The following is a 25696-nucleotide window of genomic DNA, read 5'->3' as shown; positions in this document are numbered from 1 at the left end:
TTGTCTTTATTAATAGATTTGTTTGTAGTTTACAGCACTTTGGATCAGTTTATATTGTGTTTAGATGTGCTTTATAAATAAATGTTGCTTTTGTTTTATTACAAACAACAACAACATTAGATTATAGATTAGATTCAACTTTATAGAAAAAAACATACTTGACACCCAAGTTTAGATTTTCATTTTAGAGATCGATGCAGTGTTTGATCAAAAACATACATACATTATTATTATTATTATTATTATTATTATTATTATTATTATTATTATTATTATTATTATTATCATCATCATCATCATCATAAAGGTAGTAAATAAGCGTATGTATTTGGTAAGAATATTTGCTATAAAGCAATGTATAGCAATCGTCATGCGAATATATTTATAATATAAATGATTTATTGTTAACCTAACTTTTGTTGCATTTAATATTAAGCTTTGATAGCTTTTATATATTATATGTAAGGTTACTTAGGCCCACTACAATAAACGCTCCAATAAACTTTTGAAATCATTGACAATAAACTCATGTGTGAGCACAAAACATAGATAAAGCATGCTAACGTAAATAATAATAATGTAATTTAAAGACGAAATAAATTAATCGCGTCTGCGCGTCACGTCATTGGTCCTCGCGTAAGCCCCGCCCCCCAGAGACGCTTCTCCCGCCTGCGCTCTGGACACCGTTGCTAAGGAATCCCGAGTACGCGCGAGTGGGTCGGAGGCGCGCAGCTCGAGCGCTGCTCTCGGTGCTCAGACATGGCGGCGGACCTCAACCCGGACTGGCTGTCTTGCCTGCCTTCCTCATGGAGTTACGGCGTGACCCGCGACGGACGCGTCTTCTTTATCAAGTAAATATCCGCGGGATGAAAAGTTGGGGCTCGGTTCGACTCGAATGCCTCTCGTCGGTTGTTTTTTTCACCTTCTCTTCTCACCCCTTTTTTCTCTCACTTAACAGTGAAGAAGCGAAGAGCACAACCTGGCTGCATCCAGTCACGGGAGAAGCCGTCATTACAGGGCACAGAAAAACTCCAGGTAAGCGGCTTTTAACGGGAGGAAAAAAAATCCGCAGGAGGAGAAACGCAGTCAATGCAGCTGCAGAGCTGTGGCAGAACGCGACGCCCGCAATGTCATTGCGTTCGCGTTCGCGTCGCGTTTCATGCGTGCAGCACACCTGCGCTCACGTTTCTGAAAGGTTGCATAGTCGTTTTTGGCTTTTGATTGGCAGCTGTCATTGCTGCTGCACTCCTCGGATGGTTTGACAACTTACAGGAGATGCTCTGTATTCCCCAAAACACTCCACAGATGCGTTTTGAAAGCCTTACCAGTTTTGTGATACTGTTAAGAAACAAAACAATCTGTATGAGACGTGTTGATCTGCAGTATTGGGATGCGAGCAGTGCTTGTGGGCATTGAACAGCACTGCAGATCACAGCACGATGAGAGATGTGCAGCCAGGCACTCTAGAAGATGCTTTCTGCATGCAAAGCTCATTGTCCTCCTGTCTCCTTTTTCAGATTTACCCACCGGATGGGAAGAAGGATATACGTTCGAAGGAGCCCGCTGTTTTATCAAGTGAGTCGGAGGTTCGGCTCCTGGTGGAAGGAGGATATTTCGCTCTCGCCTGCTTGTTTGACAGCAGCAGTGATTTCAGATCGCCGCCCCCTCTCTCACACACACACACACACACACTCATGACATATCGTTTCCAGAAATGCTTCCGTTCGCACACTGAAGGCACACACGAGTCGTTAGAGCTCTATCCCACCCCGGTTTATGAAAAAAAGTAATTACCGTGAGGGTGACGGAGGGCTTGACAGGAACCGTGTGATTCAAAGCTCTGTTGGCTGAACAGGCTCAACTTGTTGGTTTCAACCGAGTGAATCATGTTAACCCTTGTTTTTACAGCTCTAGTGCAGTTTAAAGACAAATCTAGTGCGCCCTTCATGTGGTTTTCATTTGTTTAGCTGGACTTGGTTTGCTTATTTGGGTGTGGAGAGGAGCTGATCGATATTTTTAGACTCTTAACAGCCTTTTTAAATTGATGAATTCACTATTTTAATCAGTGAATGTGTTAAAATGTTGTTTATTAGGATCTTATATGGACATTTTGAGATTATTTGAATCGATGGTTTGTTTGTGATCAGATTAATACCTTCCGCTTGTACCATTTACAACATTTTTAGGGGATTTGTATTAGATGGTGTGTGTGAAATAAGTGTTAATTGCATTAGATTTTAGGGATCTTCTTTGGCTATTTTGAGGATATTTGTGTCAATAATATATTTTTTTATTAGATTAATAGCTCAACTTGTGCTAGTTGTGCAAAAAGTGCACATTTTGTTTGATTATGGGGATCTTATTTACCAGGTTTGGGATTATTTACATCAGTAATTAGTATATTATCAGATTAATAACTTTTACTTGTGGTTTTTGAGTAAATAGTGTGAAATAAGTGTTCATTTCAGCAGTGTTGTTGTTTTTGCAACCATATCACTTTAATATTCAAACATGCATTAATATGCATCCTTAGCATTGGTCAATCTGTACTGGTTGCCTTGTTTGATTTAAATGTTTATAATTACAACTATTGCTTGCTTTTATTTGTTAATTGTGCCTTATCATGACCAAAACAATAATATTAGAGTATTATCTTGGATTATTGGTAGCGGGATGATGCAAATCATTTCATTTTGTCATCATTTGTTTGATTTATCGTGCAAAAAATGTTTAGCATTGGAACCTTCTGAAAGCTTGAATTTGAGAAATTTCTACCACAAAGTCTTGTTCCTCACTCGTGTCATCTTTTGTGACTAAAATCATTCTGCAGTCAATAGACATAGGGCTGATATTTTGAACTCTCTATTTAGCAGTGATCATATTTAGGCTAATTTTGCTATAAATTAGTCAGTTTAATTGTCAATTTGTATGCATGGTGCGTGCTGCTTTGTAGTATGTGTTCCAAACCCATTCCAGAGCTGAACTCTGAGGCTGATTTAACTCAGGGATTCGAGCTGCATCTCATCACGTCAGGATTGACAACTCAACCCTTTCTGGACGTCTGAGGGCATGCTGTCTGCTTGGGACATGCCAGCGAACGACGATCTAACTGCAGTCTCATCGCTGGACCAATGGAACGACTAATCTTTTGCTCAGATATGTCTCTTTATCATGGATCTCTTTGGATGATTGTTTGCGTCTGGACTCCTTTACTGCTGGGCTGATGACACCTGGAGGCCCAGAGCCATTTGAAATGAGCCCCTTTTTGCTTCTAATGTTCTTTTGGATCTTCATTTTGATCTAAGATGTGCAATTTGAGAAACTCGGAAGCAAGAGATCGCAGTGACCAATGTGGAGTCCGCTCATGTTTCCGCAGCGGCTGATGGCGGCCGGCCAGAGATTAAGAGTGATATGGGCTCATTCATTATACTGGCACAAAGTCTCTCTGGGAGTCATGAAGGAGCGACGCCGGGAGCAGCAAGTGGCTTGTGGTATTTGATCCATTGGGTCAAGCCTGTCAGAATTCCTTAAAAAAGCACTGCAGCGTGTGAGGAGGCTTTTTCTGTGTCACCCAGGAATAGCACGGCTAGCCGGAGGACGCTCAGTGCAGGCTTTGCTGTGGCCGCCATGCAGAGCATCCGCAACACTTTCTAGTCCCAAAGGAGAACAACAGCGAGAGCCCACTTTTTTCCAGTCTGCTTTTTTCCACAAGGTCTTCAAAAAATCTTCAGTAAAGTAGTTCTTTAAGAAAACTAACCTTGGCTGCATTGCCTGGGGTATTAGAATCGATGAACTTGCAACAAAATGGAACATTTTAATGCGTAATATAATTTTATCCTCTCACACACATATATTTATCATATTAAATTATATTAAAATATGCACATACATAAACTAAGAATGAAAGAGTTTAAAGACACTAAATTATATATATGTATATATATATTACCTAATGCATTTTTAATTTTTGTGAAAACAAAAACTCTGATTGGTGAATCTCTTTTCTGGATATCTTATCTTGTGCAATTCTGCACCTGAAATTATTATTATTATTATAAATAAAAAAAATTTGTGGCTTCTACAGAATGTTTTTTGCATTATCACTGAGTATCAGTTTCTCTAAGGACACAATGAATGGGATATTTCCTTCTGGAGCACTACCAACAAACCCTTTGTCTTTCTCCAGGGCTCTTTGAAAAGGAAGATGAGGAATAATAGAGATGGTGGAGTAGATGACCTGTGGTCTACATCTGGAGCGGCGTGTGAAGCAGAGGTTGTGCTGGCGATTGAAAGGCCTCTGTTGTAGTGTGACTAGCTGAAGACGGCTTCTCTTTTTTTTTCTGCTTTTGCTTGGCAGCTGTTGCGGCATCTTGGGAATGCTGCAAAATAAACAGCTCATGAAGACACTCATGTTGGTCATTAGTTTCCGCCTACTGCCTAACAGGCCACAGATTGGGCAGCGCGACAAGAGGCGGAGGATGAGCTCCCTCCCCGTGTCTCGCTCATTCCTTGTGTTGCAAATTAAAGGGGAATGCGGTGAAATAACACACACTCCAAAAGAGTGGCTGAGGTTACTCTCAACGAGAGTGCATCTGACTGGATGGAATAACCTTTTATGTGATGTTATTTAAGTGTACTTGTTTTAGAGATGCAATCTTTCTAGGGCGTTTCTGACTGGAGTGGGAAATAAATGGAGCGATGTGTGGAGAGAGAGGAAAGTTGCAAAGGTCACTTATTCAACTGTGGCGTGCTCTTTCCTGAAGTGCTGTTTTGTGTTTGTTTGTGTGTGTGTGCATGTGTTGTGTAGATGTTAGATGGGTCATAGCAACACTGGCTTAACTGGTGACCGTCTGTTTGATTGAACAATGGCAGAAGAAATCGACTTCTGTTTAGTGTCCCTATAGGGATTGGAATGACTTGACCTTTAACCTTTTCACACAAAAGTTAAGAATGTTCAAACAGATTTTTTTGTTTAAATGTCAGCATGTTTAGAATGGCATGGCAATGCATCAAGCTTGTCACATGCTGTCACTTTGCTGTCAAAGTAAAAGTCCCATTCATTTTCTCCATAGAGGAATTAATGTTTAACGATTTTTTCGCATTTGTTAACTCAATTTAAACTGCTTTATTTAAAATAATTATGTATTTAACCGTTTAATTTCTGGTGAAATAGTCATGATTCTACAAAGCAACCTGACTGTAACTGTTATAAACTGTAGGTTTTGGTGGATGTGGCTGAAAAGTGAGCAAAAAGAAGGCATGGACGGTATCCAATCAAAACATCACTCGTTCTGCTGCAGGTGTTTCCACCTCGGCAGGGATGCTGTTGAATGAAATGCCTCTAATGGTCCTCACATGTTTAGTCGTCGCTGTGTGAGCGTTTCCTAGTTTCCAGAGCAGCAGTAACGTGAGCTGCTGTGGTTTTAGGACAGTTAAGTGGATCGATGGATGGGTGGAGTGGGTCCACAGTGATGAAAAGCTTCCTAATGCTTCCTATGACTGTCGAATCATGTGGGGCCCGCTTCCCTCGCTCGCTCGTTTCTGAGAGCCATAGGGCTAGAAGGAATGGTGTGAAAGGGTAAATGACGCTTGGCCCTCTGATTGTTTTGACACAAGATCCGGGCGCTGACAGCTCAGTTCAGCGCTCAAGTGATTCCAGTGCAAAATAACAGAATTTGGCTTTGACTTCATATAAACATTTCTTCGACTGCTTTAATTGGATAAAGCAACTTCTTTTGGACTGAAATGGTTCTGGTGCTCGTCTCAGAATCGGCTCTCATTCCAACAGACTTGTGGGTTGAGAGATAATGTGGCTATGTTTTCTAAATAACCTGACCTTAGACAAACATGGCTTATCTTTGAATTTTAGTTGTAGTAATTATGTTTTAATTTATAATTTGATTTAATTTTATTAATGCCGTACAAACTGGCTTTGATTCAACACTTGGATGTTCTTTCAAAGTTACACTTAAAATAAATAAACCAGGTGAAGTTGTTTTGCAGCTTATTCATCTGAATGGCGCCAAGTTGTGCTTTTCCAGTCTCAACGGCTTTGTTGATCATAATTGGAGCGATCTGTTTAAATTTGTTTTATCAGTCTCGTGATGTTTTTTTTGATGCCAATCTTTCCAGTCCAGAAATGTATTTTATTGATTGCAAACTAGTGATGCTCTAAAATGAATTTGGCCTGTTCTGTTAATTTTTTAATATATTTTAGTGATCAGACTTTATCTATTTAGTGTAACTCCTTTGTAAAGAGATATAGATCAATTTAAACAAGCTGTAGTTTGATAAATATGAAAAATAAATAATTTCGTACACAGTGCCTTTTCTCTGTTGAAGTTTATTCAGTATTTTCAGCCAGGTGTTATGGCCTGTCTCCTCTAGTTTTTAGCTGGAAATTTTCTCACCTAACCAGTTGGTATAAGACATTAGTCACTTAGAAGCTTATCTTTCTGGTACCATTTTTATTTGTTATGCACCAAAATCAAACATTATGGCTGAAACTGAAAGATTGGCTTTATTTAGATTTTAAATCGCGTTTAACATACACCAATCGGTGTGACTCTACATGAGAGATATTGATATTTTAAACAAGTTGTCATGCGGTAAACATGATTATATGATAAAACCTGAACAGTTTCACATGCATGCTGCTTTTTCTCCATGCTAAAATATCTGTTTTGCAATAAAAGTCCATTTTTTTCTTGCTTTTAGCCATATTTTTAATTCATCCCTCTTGTAAACATAAGGAAGACAAGCTTTATCATTGGGCACCAGAACCATCCATAAGGTAACCAGAAAACAAATTCCTGGTGAAAGTTGCATTAAAGATGTACATTAAAGATTCCAATGTCCAATTCAGTTCTTTCCAGGTTTGTAAGAAGGCCCTTGGGTTGTAGCATTTAGCTCGGTGACAGCACCATTCCAGATGCCAGTGGATGGGTAACTCAGCTGTTAGACACTTAATATCGGCTTCGGATGATTTGTATGAGTGGGCTGCTAAATGAATGGGTAGATGGCAGCTTGGGAGATGATGGAGTGCTCATTAATTCATAGTCGGCGGCCGGACGCTCTCCGCAGCTTTAGATATTGCTGACGCAGAGCCATGATTCATATCTCAGATGGGGTCAGGATAGACGTTTAAATGGATGGATCAGCGCTCCTATGAGTTGGGCGACCAAGCTAGACTTTCTGGGTCATCCCACCGGCTTTGCGGCCCAACGCTTCTGAGATTTTAACAAGATGCCAGCGGTGATCGTTTGCTCACAGTACTCATTAGACAACAAGTACGTGGCTCAGGTCTCGCGCTCAGTGTGCGCATTGTGCCGCCGGTGCCCGGCTCTCTTTGATGTTAATGCTTGACCGTGATCGAGCAGGTGATGCAGACGTTTTCCCAGCATTTCCTCACCACATGCGGCCCCTTCCTGCAGCACAACCAGTTTTATCTCTCTCTCTTGCTCAGTGCGTCCTGCGGTGTGATTCAATAGCACCGGCCGCCCATCCTTCTCCTGACAGACACGCCAATAGATTCACTTATACGTCGTATTGACGACACTGTCATTTGTCTAGGCAATTCACGACTGCTTCGGCTATTTTTCCTTTAGGCAAGATGCTACAGGCAAAAACATTGGTCAATTTTGAGATTTTGCTTCCATAACATCTTTAGGCTAGTGTAAAGATAGCTTTTGAAATACAAATTGAAGTGTTTATCATTGCACTTTATCTGTTTGTATCTTTAGATTTCAATTATGGAAGTTTGCTTAAAATGAGTTTTCATCTCCTCTTCAGCATCACTTACATACACCAGACCAGACTAAATGGTTTTATTCCTCTCTGTATTCTGAAGGTTTTTTACTGAGGGGTTTGACGAGTTGTCATTCAATTGATATGTACAATATAATGTGAAAATTCAGTTTTTTTTTCTGGCTGTTGATAGTATTTTCTGATTAATTAAAAAAAAGGTAACCAATATCCCTTCTGTAAAAACCTTCAATATGTCAACAAAGTTTTTTACATGGCTTTATCCTATGTTTAGATTTGTTTTCTGGAAGCGTGCGAAAATGAGTGCATTTTTAATTAATTACTTTCTGAAAACATGTAATGCAAAACTTTATGTCTTAACCGTTTGGTCCTGTTTTTTTTTTTTTACTTCATCTGAAAGGTAGGGAACACACACACACACACACACACACACACAAAAAAGGACATGATTCAAAAAGGTTTAATTGTCCTGAAGGAAAAAGTCAAGCTTGTAAATTAAATGGATGTTTAGTGAATTTATTGTATCGGAAATGTTCGGTATTCCATACAAAACATTTATTACTTTGTGCAATATCAATGTCAAATTTGGAACACAACCTGTTGATTTTGCATGCCGTTTTGGTGTAAGATGTGTATTTTCAACTAAAATATAATACAGTCATTTCACTGGGGAGGGGGGTGGATTTGCCATTTTTGACCACCACGCAAGCAATTAATGTGGAGTGATTAATTAACTAGGTCAGTGCGGTTATCAGATGGTTATTTGTTTTACCCTATTCACCTTAATTAGTCTTGTCTTAATAGCATTTGTGGGCTCTTGGTGCTCGCTGGCACCCTTCGATTCAGTGTCATTGGACTCTACACTGACATTAAGCAAATACACATCAAACAGCTGCTGCTTTTGTACCGACGCATGAATTTTTTTTTGGTTTTGTATGTTACTGTAGTTCAAAATACAAAGGTTGTGTTTATTTTAACTCTTATTTTGCCAGCGGTTCTTTTGGAAGATCTTCCTGCACTTCTGATGTAGATCTTAATTTGTGTTATTGTTTTAGTTGCACGTTTCTATACAGGTGTGCAATAGATTTGTACGATGTAATTGAAGAAAATTAGAGATGGTAGATGCATCCAATAACTGACTAGTCTAATATTGAAGTCGACCGCTGAGTTTGTTATTTTCAGTGGGGGTACGTTTAAAGGGAGAATCAATTCTCATACAGTTGAAACGTGCTGCTTCTTTGACTCTTTCTGTTGCACGCTAATAGGCTTTTAAAGCAGTGTAACCTCGATCGCTTGTGTACAAAACACCACCTTCAACAATGCATTTCAAAACGGTGACCGTCGTGCTTCAGGTTTGCCTCCTGCGATCAATGTCCCAGTGATTATGCAGAATCTGCGGGTTTATTAGCGAGGTGATGTGGGGAAATTAAAGGCCAGTATTTTTCTGGAGTGTGGTGGTGTTTCTTCACGGCGTGCGACTCATTTCCAAGCCAGTTTGTAGAAAGAAAGGCTTAATAAACTGCTGGATGTTGGAAACTACTTATTTTGTAGTAAGTCCAAGAAGCATAAGTGGTTTTGTCTTGTTATGAAGAGGAAATTCTCTTACATGAGGACTTTGATAGTTTTGTGCAACACAAGTTTATTTTGTATTTGTTTTTGGTTAGTATCTCTTTTGAAAGTCTGGTAGAAGTGACATTTTAACAGTTTTTTTTTTCATTTATTTTAGACATACTTTTGATGGATATTAATCAGTGTTTTGTCATTTCATATTGACTCAATTTAGTCAAATTTTACCTGGTTAAAATTGCATCTGAATTTAGTCTGAAAAATAGGGTTGTAGTTGATGAAAAGGAGCCAAATTAAACCAAATATTCAATTTATGAACCTTAATGTATAATACATTATAAAGGTGTTCATAATCTAGGTTGTAATGCATTGTATTTTTTCACAAGTAATTGTAACCAAAGATAAAATGCATTTTAATATGTGAAAGGTTTGTTTGTAAAATGTTTTAATGCATAATGCATGATACATAAATAAGTATCATTATACCTGTATTACAGCTGGGGTTAAAAGTATTCATGATGTAATGTAATGCATTAGAAGGTGCATTAGAAGACATAATTAATGCATTGAAAATACATGTATAATGCATTATATTTCAAGCCTTTACCAAATATTCATATTTATTTTTCATATTTATTTTCATTTTTATGTTAATGGTTTAAAGTCAGGCATTATTGATTTTCATTGGATTATTCTGGACAAAAATGTTGGAAAACATTGAGGTATTTAGTTGTCGCTTTAAGTAAAATGATCTACTTATGTCATCATTGTTTATGTGTCATTAACAAATATTTAATTTAAATGACAAAATTAACACTAGGACTTCATTTACACAGTGTAGTAGCCAATCAAATGGTCCACTGATGAGTTGTTCATGATATAAATAAGCCAGCTGATAGCCGTGATCCCAATAAATGCAGAAACACACCCCTAAATGTTTCTGGCTTGCAGCATCGTAATGTCTTTTAGTAGCATCATGCATGTCCAGCCGTATAATTGTCTGTTTCTGACTGTCCTCCATTCGTCTGTTTGTGTGTTAGCGGCTGTAATCTGTACAGAGTATCACAAATGATTGAGGGCTGCAGCGTTTGGGTTTTGGGAGTCCCAGTACTTTTTACTAGTCTCTTCACATCTTCTCTCTTCAGCAAGCCGGCCTGTCATGACATTCCCATTTTGTTTTCTTTGCGCCGTGATAAGAGCACACTCGCTGATGCCGATGGTTGAGATGTGCTGTCTGATGTGATGGCTGTTATCAGATCCGTGAGGAAAGGCTGAGGAGAAAATGGAACAGCTACCATGATATTGAACAAATTCAAGGTGCTTTTGATTTGTTTGTGTCAGTGTGAAGGCTAGAATTAAAACTATAGCATGTTTTGTAGCTGTTGTGATTCTCGCAATATTCCTTCCATCTATCCATCCTTTTTATTTATTCAATTATTTAATTCGATTTTTTTCTTTCTTTTTTATTTATTCTATTTTTTTTTCATTTTATTCATTTTTTTTTTTTTTATATAATGTATTTTTATCTTTATAATTTTTTATTTCTTATTTTTCTGATTGTTTTTTTTCTTTAATTTTCTTTAATTTATTATATTTAGCATTTTTGCATAATTTATTATTTGTAAAAATATATTGTCTTTTATTTTGTCTCTTTATATTTATGTGAGCATTAACAAAATTTGACATTTTCTTATTAAGAATGGTATTAAAACTTTTTGCATTATAACATCAGTTGTATCTTAATCGGTCTGTAGCACACGGTAGACCTATTTACTGTGCTATGCTTTCCAAATAAAATAATAATCATTGCTTTTGTCTGGCGCAGTGCATTTCTCTGTATTCCCTGTACTAACATATTTATGCCCTCGGGCGTTTTATTATACATTTGTAAACAGGCTTCTGGAAGCAGGAGAAGATGGCATGCATGGACATCCAATGACATAATTTAGTCACTAAGCGGTATTTCAACAACAGCTTTATTTTCAATAAAAAACATGATTTACAAGCCGACCGGTTGTAGCATTCAGAGGTTATTCACATGCCTGTGTTTGTTTAAGCCAAGAACCAGTTTCTAACAGGAAGGCGTGCAAAGGTCAACCTGAACCAGTAGCAACATCATTAATCTAATTGACTCCGCAGAAGTGTATTAATTTACGCCTGATGCTTTTAATTTGCCTTTCAGAGCCTAAACCAAACAAATGTATCACATTAATCCTCATCATGGTCGGATCAGCGAGCGTCTCTCGTGAATCGTCGAACATTTCACAGATTGAACCAGACAATGGAGGCGGCTGACCTTGAGTGACCTCAGCGGATGCCACAGCCTCCCTCGGTGCACCAGTCCCATGGCTCTTTCGCCGGGACATTCACGCTATTCGACTTAGACTCCGTCCTGAGAGAGATAAGAATACGATGAAAAGGCCAAGAGACTGAGAGATACAGTATCAAGTCTAGCTCAGTCTCTCTTAGCCGCAGTGAAACATTCTTCACGGTGACTTAGTGTCGTGTCAGACTGGTGCAGAAGATGTTGCTTTTCTTTGAGGACTGTCCTCGCAGCAATGCATTTGTTGCAGGACCATGCAAATGTGGCGTTTATCATAATAATTCACCCAAAAATTAAAATTCTGTCATTTATACACCGTCATACCGCTTTTCTTCTTTTGTAGAACATAAAAAGGGGTTGAATGTTTAAATATGGCATGGCTGGTTTGAGATCAGTGCAGATCGATTAGGAGAGCTGACTTTTTCATAGGAATCATATGTCTGTAAAGCAATTTGAAAGGCTTAATAATAATAAAGTGCATATGTGCTATATTTATAATACTTTTAAGGTGCTTTTATTGTTGTTTATTGGAGCTCAACGTCAATTTAAATACACATTTTGCTGTGTGGAAAAGAGAAGCCAGTCCATTCTGCAAAATACTTCCTTTTGCCTCTTACAAAAGATAGAAAATTGTACAGGTTTGGAGCCACACGAGACTGAGTAAATAATGACAGTTTTCATTTTTCAGTGGATGACTGTTCAATTTTCTACTCCATGTTTGTTTTCTGATTAAGGCTCTACAATAAGGAAGGATATGAAGGTCTGAGCTCATGAGAGTTTTGTTGGCTTTGTAGATTAGTTTTTATATCTTGCAAACTTAAATGTTTGGTTTTCTGTGATTGTAATCTAAATTGTAATTTCAAATTCTGCTCATTTGTCATCATGAATGTGATCTTGTTTTTTTTTTTTTTTAAGTGAAAATTGTCTAAAAGGCTTTTGGAGCATCATTTGGCAAAGCATGTAGACCTTAAATGTGAATTTTGAACTGGGTAGCATGTAAAACGATCCTCTTCAAAACATCTGTCTCACTTGGGTTGTGGTGTGGTGTGATTCACAGCCACTCCCAAGATAAGTTGGCTGTCCTCTGATCCAAAGGAGGATGGGGTGGATGCCAAAAGAATCAGAGTAATGTGTTTCCTGTTCCTGATGTGTAGCGCGAGAGCTCTCACGATAACGGATGTCGTATTTCCAAACAATCTATATTCATGCTGCTTGTATTTTCAGCTCTTTTTTCTCTCATGCAGCCATTGAAACGGCTGCCAGCTGGCACTTTAAAAAGGATGAAAATTAAATTTTGCTCCCTTTTACAATGAGCACTAAAGCACAGTTTTGGCCTCCACCCAATCTTCTAGTAGAAACCAATACATTCGATCAGAGGATATTAACAGCGGCTGTGGTATCAGGAAGCATTGATCCAGAAGGCACTATCGACAGCCAAACGGAAACACTCTGTTTATTCTAGTTCAATCTACAAATCAAGTCTGACTCTATGAAAACCTTGTTGGAAGACATTAGCATTCACCAAATGCACACACTATATCCCAAAGCATCTGGTTTATCCTGCAGCTGAAATTGACTTTCTCCTTCTCGAGACGTCCAGCCAGGCCATGTTCACTGACCTGAGCTTTCACATCTCATATTGGACGCCCTCTTGGTTTCCACAGGGACCCGAGGATCAACTATAATTAAGTACAGCCTCTCTGTAGCTGCTTTGTACAGGTTTCTGTACTCTCAGTCGAAAATCTCTTACATCACATTAAATGACATTACATTTTAAATGCTGTACATTGCTAGAGAATGGAAATGTAGCCATATTGTCTGAGAAGCACCTTGCCATTCCTTCCCATCTACTACCGTTATGTGAGTCAGAGCAGAATGCATAAATGTCAGGATAATTGACTGTTGTGTCAAGCTGATGATGTAATCAGCTGTGAAATTTTAATCTACCTTATAGAGTCTTTTCGAATGCTACACCTTTCTCTGTTTCCTTTCTGAGTGTTCTTTTTAAAGAGATAGTTAAGCCCAATATTCTGTCATTAATTACTCACCCTCATGTTGTTCCAAACCCATAAGACCTTCATTCATCTTCGAAACATGAATTAAGATATTTTCGAAGAAGTTTGAGAGGTCTCTGACATGCAACTGATGGCTGAGCCACTGATGACACATGGACTACTTTAAGGATGTCGTTTCTGGGTCTTGAACATGTTATTTTCATTGCTGTCTATGCAGAGTCAGAAAGCTCCCAGATTTCATCAAAAATATCATAATTTAAGTTCTGAAGATGGCTTTGGAAGAACTTGAGGGAGAGTAAACAATGACAGAACTGTCATTTTTGGGTGAAGTATCCCTTTAACCCTTGAGTGAACCCGTTTGATGAGTGAACCCAAACCATCTTGTTCAACCGACAGCAAAGAATGGGATGAAACCAACGGCAAAACAAAACCAGCCCTAGGATCTTTTCCAGAGGACAACAAATCTCTCTGCCAGAACTTGCACATGACCTCACAGCGGAGTCATTCGCCTACCACAGCAAAACAGCTGATGCAGACCAAGTCCGTTTTGGCTGGCTTTAATGTCAAGCACTTCCCTCCCGCTTCCAGATTTCCAAATAGTCCCCTCTTCTAGTAATTCTCACCACTTCCTGTTTGGCACTCCATTCCCATTGGACTGTAATAACGAGAGAAGCCGACTGAGGCATATTTGTGGGTTCCAGCACATACAAGAGGATGCATTAGCTGTGATGCAGCTATCCATGTGAGACTCATGAATTTCTTCAGAAGGCATTCTTCCAGCACTGAGTACTAGATTTCATCCAATCAGTTGGCCTGCTCCAGAGAATGCCATTGTGCTTATTTTTGCCAGTGCCCAAGAACAGGCAGAGGATAGATGGGTAACGGAATATACAGCAAGGATTAGATAATCAGGGGATGTTGGCTGACTTATGGATTCATAATCCCAATGTTGGCAACAAGGTTTTAGCTTTGTATAGGAATTTTATAAAGCACTCTTTTGATGTTCTCAATCGCCAGTTTATCTGCTGGCACCAAATCCCAGAATTTCGTAGGATTGTCCTCCTCTGCAGCTGAAAAAGCTGAGCGTGACCACTGTCACTGCATGCACTGTTTTGAATCCAAAATGCATGCAAATGTTGCCATTCTCTAATCTGATAAATAAAAATGAGTCCCAGTTTATCCAATAAATCTGACCTCTTTTGCATTCTTGAGAAACATGCAATCCATTCACTTAAACTCAATGTACTCTTTGGTAACTGAAGTAAACCGTCAAATCTTTTGATTCCAATCTGGAAAAGTGTTTTCCCAGAAAAAGGGACGTCCCATTGTAACGCCGCCTCTGATCTTGACAAATGTGGCCACCCTAACATTAATCTCTCCTAGTAGATAATCCCATGCTTAATCCAGTCTTTGCAGTATGCAGAGGGTGGCATGATAGCACCATTTACTAACCCACAGCCCAGGTTGTCCGACACTGAGAGCTTTTGCATTCACAGGAGCGGTGTGGACATGACCCCTGCGCTAATATGAAGCAGATGTGCTGGTAAGGTGGTGTGGAGGCATGATCCTTCAATTGTATGGAGGTCTTGTAGATTACTGTGTGCATGGCATGAATGTGCACGGCATGAATGTGCACTGCATTCGCGGCTATCTCTTTAGGACGTTCTGCTATGTTGATGGATGGCGATGTGGTCTTGTGTGGCCTTACTTGTTTAAAATAGTCTAAACTTGGTAGCTTGGTCTGTTGCCGATAGCTCAAATTCTTGACTCTAATGAAGTGTTCATGGCGAGTTGCTGCTCCTTTAAACTGGAGTAATGAGATTTGCTGAATTACTGTCTTAATCACGGACTGAATGGCAATAGGGGAGGAGATGTTTATAATGATGTGATTTACAGCTCTTTCACGAACCCCCGTCTGTCTTTCCCAGCCCCCTTTTCCATTTACCCTCAACATTTTTTTCTACTTGATTTAATTAGAATATTCAGGCTACATGAATTACTGTCAGGTTGTGGTTGAACAACAAATTAGAGGGAGTGTGCAAGATGCCTACATCTCTGATGAGCATGAGAAGCTTCAAGGTCATGATAACACTTGACAGATCTCACTTTGGAGCGGCTTGGTGTTTGCTAAGATGTTCTGCATGGGTAATGCGTTGACAATGCTAATTGCTGATACTTAAACAATACTTAAAAAAGTTATACTTACAGCTGCTTTTGCATCCTTAAACTAAACCAGTCTTTTACTATGAGTACAGTAAGTTTCACAAGCCTGAAATATACAAAACATGTCATTTTGAGAGCGACACCACTAAAAGTTTAAGTTGATTAATTAAAAGAACTGACCTAAAGAGTCATTTGTTCAGAAATTGGACTCTTCTTATTGCTCTTGTTGTATGTTTTTGCATGCAGCCTGCATTGACCAACGTGGTTCATTTTATCCAACCAAATTCAATTTGAAACTTAAGTAAAACATCTCTTTTTTTTTTTTGGTGTAGATCTGGAGAGCCATGCCCTTGGGTGATTTTTAGATTATTTACGCAGCAAGTTGTGAAACCTAAACTACTTTTAAGCGAAGTTGGCTCTGTCTTATGCATAAGTCTTAGACGTGCTGTGCATTGCCGTATGAAGTTACTCTGTTAAATTATGTTGAATACTGTCGCACGTACTCACCTTGAGGCTCTCCAGAGGTCTGTCAGATCTTCCTAACTCTTGAATTATCCCAAAACTTCCACACACACCCACAATCCCCCCGTTCATCCAGGGGATGACTCATTCTCCCCGTGGCACCATGCAATGACCTCACCTCCAGTGGAGTACATCATCAAAGCATGAGTATGGAACCGCAGTAACGATTCTCACTTAAATATTTCACCACGTGCACTGCGCCAGCCTCATTAAAGCACATCAGATTTGCACCCAGCGCCGTCTCGCCTAGTCTTGCCAAGCACTGCACTGCATATTAATGTCCCGACTACAAAACACCATTTACCCAAGAAGTTTTGCCAAGCAAGACCAGTTCCACCAAAACCATGCTGTGTCATGAAGCCAAGAGGGTCACAGTATGGATTAGCATGTTTCTCTTTCGCATTAAGAGCCAAACAAGAAGAAGAGGGGATGCTGGTGGATGGGACATGCCTTTTCTGTGTTAATCTGATCTGAATCTCTCACGTTCTCTATCCCACACTATGTGCTTATGTGATTACTTTAAAGGGCTGTAGAGTCAGTGGCAGTGCACAAGCAGATTTGCATGCCTAGCATATGTGACGTGGTTTACAGGCAATTTGCATGGTACTGTCTTGCGTTGTTCATGTAAACCTTCTCCCGGTTTGAAAGTTGGAGTAATATCAGCAATATTACATTGCTAGCAGGCAGCTCTGGACTCTCGTAGCTCAAACAAAAAGCTGGGGAGTATTCAGTCGTTTGATGTGGTAATTGCCACCATACTTTCATTTGGCTCTCAGAAAATGCCACTAAGTGATGTGACCCTGACTTCCCTGAGCTGTAACACTGATTCAGTTTGCATTGATCCGGAAGGTGTGATCTGGCTCTGATGTCCGTTTGACTTGCACCTTGTTCGTCACTTTATTAAACAGCTAGTCTGCTGTTGAATGTTCAAACACTTTATAAAGTCACACAGGAAGAAGTCTGGGTGAAATCTCAAGTTAGTTTTTTCTTTTCTTTGAGGCCTTGCTTCGCACCAGGCTTCTTATTAATAATTCACCTGCCAGTTTTACAATCAACTTGCATAGTTAAATGTCTCTTAGAGACATTAAAACATGGATTGCTCTTAAAAGTAGGGTGGTCCTCAATCAGGAATGACTGTATGAATTTGTAAAACCAGTCTGGAGTAATATGTGTCTACAGTTGTAATGTGGCTGGTTTGCGATGAGGTGCATTGCTGTAGTTGAGGATTGACTCATCTGTGAGTGGCAGGGTCAACAGCATGATGTTTCTTTTGGTTAGGTGTGTAGAATCACGTATAGTTTAGCCTTTAGGTGAAGACATCTCTGTTATATCAGAATAAACTATTAGTCTACTTTGTCTGTTGTTATTATTATGATACATTGAATTGCCATAAGTATGTGCAAGTGGTGGTGATAAGTGACTATCAATGGGTAAGTCTTTGAATCATTTATTTGATAGATTTGTTCACGAATATTGACTCTGAATGATTCATTCTTCCCTTTTGTTCATAAGCACTGATTCATTCAAAATCAAATCAAGTAACTGTATTTGAATGAATCAGTGAAACCTCAATGAAGAAACTAGTTTTGTTTGTGTTGATCATTGAATCATTCATTCAAACCAATTTGTTCAACATCCCCATGTCCATTTAAAAGTTGATCACTGAATGATCCATTCGGCTCATTTGTTCATAAAAACTGATTCATTAAAAATCAAATTCTTACTGTATTCATAGCTAAATAATTGAAACTTTATTACAACAACAAATTCATAATTTGTTCATAAAAACTGATTTGTTAAAAATGTAATCAAGTGACTGTATTTATGAGTGAACCATTGAATCCTGAATGAACAGATTGGTTGGATGAATGAAACAGTTGATTGTATTTGTTAATCATTGAAATTCATTCAAACAATTATTTTACGCCACCTTTCATTCAGAAATGAAATGAGTGACCCTTCATAAGTGAATCACTGAATGATTCATTCAGCTCATTTGTTCGTGAAAACCTTTTTTTTTAAACCTAAATCAAATGTATGCGTTCATGAGTGAGTCACTGATTCATTCACTCAACTGATTTGTTTAACTGCAATGGCCACGTTTACACAGCAGTAGAATACTGTTGTCAATCCTGTTTTTGAGTCCTTAATACGGTTTAATTCACACAAAGTTTGGTTATTTACTGGCATGACAAACGCTTTCTGTAACCAAACTCAGCTCTCCACCCAAATTTAAAAGCTGCTGTTGGCTAATGAAGATTTCAGCTCGAATGGACTCTTATCATGTCAAGTGTTAAGACTTTCAGTTTTATACACGTCGCCATCTTTGATTTTACTTTGGTCACTGTTGCTGTGGTTAATAGTAAGGAATATGGCCTTGACTCCCATTGCACGTTCATACACACCATATACTAAACCCAACTGTGAGCTGCTTTGTGAATGGTACGTTTCGAGATTCACACATAGCTTTTTGAATACAAACATGTTGAGTTGTATGCAACTCCAGTCATTGCAGGTGCTGTGTCTTTTGTATGCGTGCATGTGTCAAACATGCATCTTGTTGTTCGACAGCAGATCTTGCGGTTCCTCCAGACGATCCTCTGCTAATGCTCAGCTCAGCCCAGGACTGCCTTGCACTAATGAGGTTACCTAACGTGCTAAACCCATTCGGTGCGAGGTGATAAAAGCGGATAGAAAAGAGGATGAGCAGAGCACAGAAGCCGATGGACAACCTGGGCTTGGTTCAGGGCCAGAAATCCTCCTGCTGGACGGTTTGTGGCGGGAGTCCCAGTCTGTTAGCAAAATCAAGCCTGTGTCGGTAAACGCTCTCCACAGGGTCAAATTTAACAGCATTTTACTTGTGAAATTCTTTTGGGGCTCTTTAATGCATTTATATTTAACACTGTTTTAATTGTTTAAATGACAGCAAGCCACTTAGCCGCCCATTAAGCTGGAAATGTCGGTGTCAGATATGTCAGTTGCAATATATTTGATCATGGTGATGGAGATTAATAAACACATCTCTTAATTTGTATCCACTGGTGCATTAAATCAAGTCAGTCTAACCAGTTGATGCCGGGTTACATTTTCTGTCCATTTTGTTGCTACAGTTGTTTAATATCTTCATTTATGAACATGCTTTTAATAAATAATGAAATTGTCATTATGGTCAGATTGTCTTGTGATGAGCACTATAATTGTCTAATATAAGTAAGTAAGTGTTAGCCTTATAGGCCTAAATGATAAATTAGGAAGGAGACAGAGAATCAGAAAGCCACTGTGAGCAGATAATGTTGTTTACAAAGGCACGGTCTGTTTTTGGCAATCACAAGGTCTGTTTTGAATGAAGAAAATCTTACTGTCTCTCTTTGACCTTAACTATCTGGTCTTGTTGACCTGTCTGTGCTATTGTGTTGACGTCCGAGTCTATAACCTTGGTTGAATTGTTTGGTATAGTTTGCTTTAAATATTAGGCCTTTCTTCAACACGGAATACATTTATATCTTTACTCTGAAAACGAGGGTAATTGATTAATTTTTTTTTTGCAGTTTTGCACAGTATGTGTTGAATATTACATTGAGATTTATTAGCATTTTTTGTTTACATTTTGTATTATTTATTAAAATTTTTATAGTTTTTAAATCTAATCTATGATCTATATTTTTAAGTCGAATGAAAACCATTTATGAAAACCAAAAAATTATGTAGCCTGCATATTTATTTGACATGATCTATAATAAAATTTATGCATTTATGCAACCCCAACTCCAACTTTTTTTTAACATTTTGTGATGGAAATGACTGTCAAAATGTGTCTAAAAATTAACATAGTTTACACAAATACCGAAACGATCAATTTATTTTTCATATTATTATTACGAATGGAAAGGTAAAGCAATAAATTCTGTACATAACAGGCTTTGGATATGATATTGATATTAATGATGACAAGTGTTGCAAAAAGTTTTCGAAGTAGTTTTTAATTTGACCTTAGAAGGAAGGAAGGAAGGATTGTTTCTTGATTTATTTTAATAATAAAGTCCACCCCTTAGGCATAATAGTAGACGTATTTGAAGAAAGAGCTGTGTTTTGTTGCTAGCTTGCTCTGGATATGCATGCTCGACCTGCTGGAAATGAGATCTGCTTGAAGAACTATGCAAACTAAGGAAAAGTTAATTACCTCTCCCCAAAGCAGCAGTCCCTGTTAGCTGATTTTTCCTGAAATGAGGTGAAAAGACATCAGCGTTCGTGGTGACAAAAATAATTGTGAAATCTCAGGCAGAAATGGAGCAGAGATAATTTTAGCGCTAAGCAAAGTCACCTGACCGCCGCGACTCTGGGGAGCTTATTACAGCGAAAGCGTAACACTTATAGATGATTGTCAGAAATACAAATAACAGAACAGAGCTACGAGCTGCAAGCTTAAACCTTCCAGAGCCGTTGCCAGCGGCATGCGTCTGACATTAGGCTTTTTTATGATACAGACTGCAGTGGAGTTCACTGACGATCGCAAGGTAAAACTGCACAGTTCCCAATATAAACTTTAATATCTCAGCATAATCAAACATGCTATTGAGCATTGCTGGCTTTAAAAGTAACAAACCCCCCCAAAAAGTCAACAAAGCGAATGGTTTTCTCTTGTTCTTGTAGGTACTGTTGTGGTTAATATATTTAATATTACTATTAATGTTTAATTATAATGGTATTGGTGTTGAGTATTGTGTGAATTCACAGCTGTTATTTATAATATTAATTATTATGATTATTATTAGTATTAGTAGTATTTTAATTATTATAATTTGTATTTTATTTTATTATTTTTTCTTGTGTTTACTGTTCTTTTATTATTTAAATTGTATTATTTCTATATTCACTTTAACTTTGGTGTAGATATTTTTTTACAGTAATAATAATAATAATGTTTTTTTTTAATTATTTTAATTAATTTTTTATTGTTATTATTTGCTGTGGCTTCTAAATGTTATTTAAAATCATGCAGCTTCACTGGCATGTGTTTTTTTCTGAACAATAATAATAATATTTTTATTTTTTATTTTATTCTGTTTTAATTTTTTATATTTTAACTTTTTCTTGTGATTTTTGTTCAGTTGTTATTATTATTTATTAAACTTTAAATTTTATTTTCATAGGTACTTTTGATATCTGATTGCTAAGCTCAGTCCCACAATTTTCCTTTTCATTTTCCCCATTTTCTCTCTTGCTCCCACACACTGCCTGATGCTCGTATCCTCAGTCCTGGTTCGAAGACGCGGGTTGTATATTTCGGCCCAGATTGTTCGCGATCGCTCCAGTCGTGTACATCGCTCGAGTGTCTCGGCGGGGAGCTGTAAACACAAGCACCGTCTTCAGATGCACTCAATGAACACAGCGGCCAGTTTCAAACCAATAAAGCCTCTTACATCCGAGGCGTCTTTGATTTCCAGCTCTCCACGGCTAGATTGAGAAATTCCTCTTCTAATCTGCTGTAACTAGATAAAGGCCAGCATTGATCTTTCAGACAGATTATAGGGCGAGTTGGTTTTTCGAAGGGCTTCGTTCTAATGATCTCATCAATGCTCTCTTTTATTGCGTCTGGTGCTGGAGTATGTAGCATTTACATGCATTTTTCCCTCCAGGCTTTCTGTAGAAGTTTTGATGCCGTGTTTAATGAGCGTGCACTCGTGCGTGTGGGTGAAGTTTAAAGCGTGTGCATCTTTATGCTGTAATAACCAGAGGCAAGAATGCCACAGATCCCCAGATTAAAAGCCTTTTAGATGGATCTGCATGTCGGATGATTTAAAAACTGCGAGATCAACCTGTGGTCAGACCACTGGGGCTGAATATCCACTCATTCACGGGCCAGTGGCGTCTCAAGCGCTCAAAACTTGCTTGCGGTTAAAGTAGCCTTGTTTATATCATTCATGCACATTCTTGGTTTTATTGTGCACAATTTATCCATGCATTCAAGTAATAAACTGTCTTTGGTGAAGCAGAGATGTATGTGATGTTTTAAAGTAATCATTAGGCTACTCATTTGGCAAAGAGAATCAGTTCTAACAAGCAAGTTTGAACCACAGTTTTTAATGTGTTTGAAATCTGTTCACAGTTGCTCATGAAATTAAATGCTGAAGACTAAAACCCGACACCCAAAGACATTTTTAGTACCCAAGTGAAAAGAACTGCTGGTAATTTGCAGTTATTTTGGATTTGCTAGATCTCTTGCTGCTTCCTTGATATATGTAGGCGGTAGAGCTACATTATTTTGGGAAAAAAATCTTAAGTGATATATATATATATATATATATATATTTTTATGCTTTTTTCTTAAAAAAAAAAAATTTCAGGTTTTCTATGCTTGTTTGCAGGGCTTCACAAATTATATTATTATTATAAAAAAAAAAAACTATAAAACTATAATATATATTACTGTTGTAATTCCACTAAAAATAATATTTAAGAAAATAAAATATAAATTTAAAAATAAATGAAATAAAATGTTTACAATGAATATACATTGCATGATATTCGTTATGCGTTCGAATTAGATTTTTCTCAAAAGTGACAGCCCTACTCTAGAGGAGTCTGTTCACCACCTACCACTGAATCAATGAGCTTTTGTAATATACATTTCTTTCGACATATTTCGAGACACATTATCATTGTTTTTTCGTTTTAGTTTTTTGGCTGTAGAAGCTTGCTTAGTAAGCAACATGTTGGTTTCTGTTAAACACCATCCTAGCTTAGCACAATCACAAGGCTTTTTAGGATCCTTTGAAATCAGTTTTATTTATTTTTCCCAAATTCCCAAATTTATTTTTATTATTTTTTATGGTTTGTGGTTAAATTACATTTTAATAATTAAAATCTTATTTTTTCTGGTTTCTTTTTTCAGTTTTAATCCAAATGTTAGTACATCCAGATAATAATAATAATAATAAATTATTATTATTATTACTTTGTTCAATAAAATGTACATATCATTAGGGATGGGTACCGTAACCCGGTATTAAAATGGCCCAGGGCTAAATTATGAAAGACCGTAGTATCAGTAAGATCTGACGGTATCGGTTCTGCTTTTGGTACTGGAGGGGGAAAATGTATTATGTACTATGTATTTTTGCTTAATAATGTTATCGTGCTCATTTTATTTTATAGTATATTAAGACGTTTGTCTGTGAGATCTACGAGATCTCTCATGCACGCCGCAGAGGCTGTCTGTCAGTCACACACACACACACACACACACACACCACAACGAGCGCGGCACACGCACTGACATAACAGTATGAAAACTCCCGCTTAATAATAAAGAGTGACTATGGTGAAGAGATTTGCTTAATAATGTTATCGTGCACATTTTATCTTACCAAACATTTCTAATTTGCGATATTATTAAGACGTCTGTCTGTGAGATCTGCGAGATCTCTCATGCGCGCTGCAGAGACTGTCTGTCAGTCACACACACACACACACACACACAACAAGAACGAGCGCGGCGCACACACACGCATAAGGGGCCGTTCACATATTGCGTCTTTTGCGCGCTCAAGCTCGTAATTTCAAATGTAGGAGCGCGGTATGCATGCTCATAATGGAAGCGACGCGGTTGCGACGCGCACGCGGTGCGACAAGCTCATTTTTTCCAGGCGTGTCCGCACCGCATCGAGTTAAAAACATCTCAACTTTTCAGAATCACCGCAGGTCATGTAACTTCCTCACCTTTTCCGTAACAACGTTGAAACGTTGCAAAGTTTTCGACTGCCTAACACAAAGTAACACAACACAAAGTACCGATAAGAATACCGTTAAAGTACCGGACCGTTAAGCAGTATCGGTAAGAGTAGTAATACTGTTAAAACCTTAACGATACCCATCCCTACATATCATTGTATGTCTGTCATATTTTAAAGTTAAACAAATCTTTTATTTTGACGGATTTTTGCTTCTGAAGTTTAGATTCTGTCCGTGTTTTCCGAATCATAGGGCCCCAGCTTCTTCTTACTGGTTTAGACTAGTCAAATGTGAAGATATGGATGTGTTTTAGCCCACATACAGGCTCACGGCTCGTTCTGGAGTGCTTTCTGATTCACAAAGACAAAGTCTGTGGTCGTCTCTCTCTCTCTCGGGGCTGGCGAGCTGTCAGTTGCAGTTCTGTGACTAAAAGGCTGTTTACAAGAGCTGAATTTAGCCTGATTAAAGCATGTCCATGTGCTGAAGAAGCCGTTTGCCTCCAGGCCAAAGCTGTTGTTGCGTTTGAGGACAGATAAGAGCAGTAATATTCATCCTGTGTCGTATTACTCCTAACTGAAAGCTCTGACGGCTCGTAATGCCACCTAAACACTGTCATTTTATAACACTCCAGAAGTTGTAAACCAACACTATCGTTGTCAGACTTTACTTATACATGACTAGCGACTGAGCCGTCTTTTCTTTTGGCTGTATTCCCGGTGTTGGGAAAGTGGCACACGGCGGGGAGTCTGGACAGGAAATGACCTCAGTCCACCTCTGCATTCATGTGAAACACAAGCTCTTTGTTTACCATGGCCTTCGCCTCATTCATAACCTCTCGCATCTTTCACCTTCATTTCTTTAGCATCGTTTAATCTCTAGCGCCCTTTGTCCTTATCACTATCTCGAATAAGAACTTATTCAGCACCTTGTGAAGGATCTCGGTTTATCTGTCACAATTGACTGGGATCTAGGTATCCAGAAGACTCACAAAGTTAATTCATAGATGGGACTGGGCAAAATATGCACCAGCAGCTTCTCACAGAAATATAAAGCTATTTATGCACAATTTCTTTTGTTGAAGACTTATTTATAGCAAATGATACTTCGACATACAGTCGGTTTTATTTATTTTAGCTGAATTTACACAATTTATTTTTTACAGTCCACAGAAAACAATTATACACATGAATCTATTTAAACTATTGTTTAAACTCTTAATAGCATGCATTTTTTTTAGGGCTGTCAAAATAAACATAAAATGCTTATCATATTTGGAATTAAGTTTTAATTTGTACTAACATTAATTGTTAAGTTAAAAAAATACATACATTTTATGAAAATTAATGTTTTTAAAATTAAAATAAAATAAATTTTAGATTTGTGAAATTTTTTATGTAAAATATTCAGTTGTTGGACACAAATACTGAAATAATTGGTTATGAATATTGTTTTTTTTTTGGACACATATATTCTGAAATAATCGGCTATGCGTATCGGTTGTCGACACACAAATACTAAAATAATAAGTTATACTTATTGGCTATTGGATACAAATACTGAAATAATGGACTATGCGTATTGGTTGTCGACACAAATACTGAAATAAATGGTT

At 38.0% G+C, this 25696-nt stretch overlaps 1 protein-coding gene across 7 annotated transcripts in view; it reads left to right on the top strand.

Moving 5' to 3' along the window:
* The first annotated feature begins 704 nt into the window (after positions 1–704).
* The window catches only part of LOC113064493 (pleckstrin homology domain-containing family A member 5-like), a 138178-nt gene continuing 113186 nt past the window's right edge, over positions 705–25696 (top strand). For 4 of the 7 annotated variants that reach the window (XM_026235384.1, XM_026235379.1, XM_026235378.1 and 1 more), the window contains exons 1-3: positions 760–851; positions 959–1035; positions 1518–1575. In XM_026235384.1, coding sequence (XP_026091169.1) covers positions 760–851; positions 959–1035; positions 1518–1575 — 227 coding nt within the window. Of the gene's footprint in view, positions 852–958; positions 1036–1517; positions 1576–4186; positions 5808–25696 lie in introns of those variants that run through there. The other 3 variants (XM_026235397.1, XM_026235394.1, XM_026235391.1) reach the window with 2 other exon arrangements.

Source organism: Carassius auratus, chromosome 4, assembly GCF_003368295.1.
Source record: "Carassius auratus strain Wakin chromosome 4, ASM336829v1, whole genome shotgun sequence".
NCBI lineage: Eukaryota > Metazoa > Chordata > Actinopteri > Cypriniformes > Cyprinidae > Carassius > Carassius auratus.
Note: the sequence above shows the minus strand (reverse complement) of the source record. Positions and strands in the feature narration are given on the sequence as shown.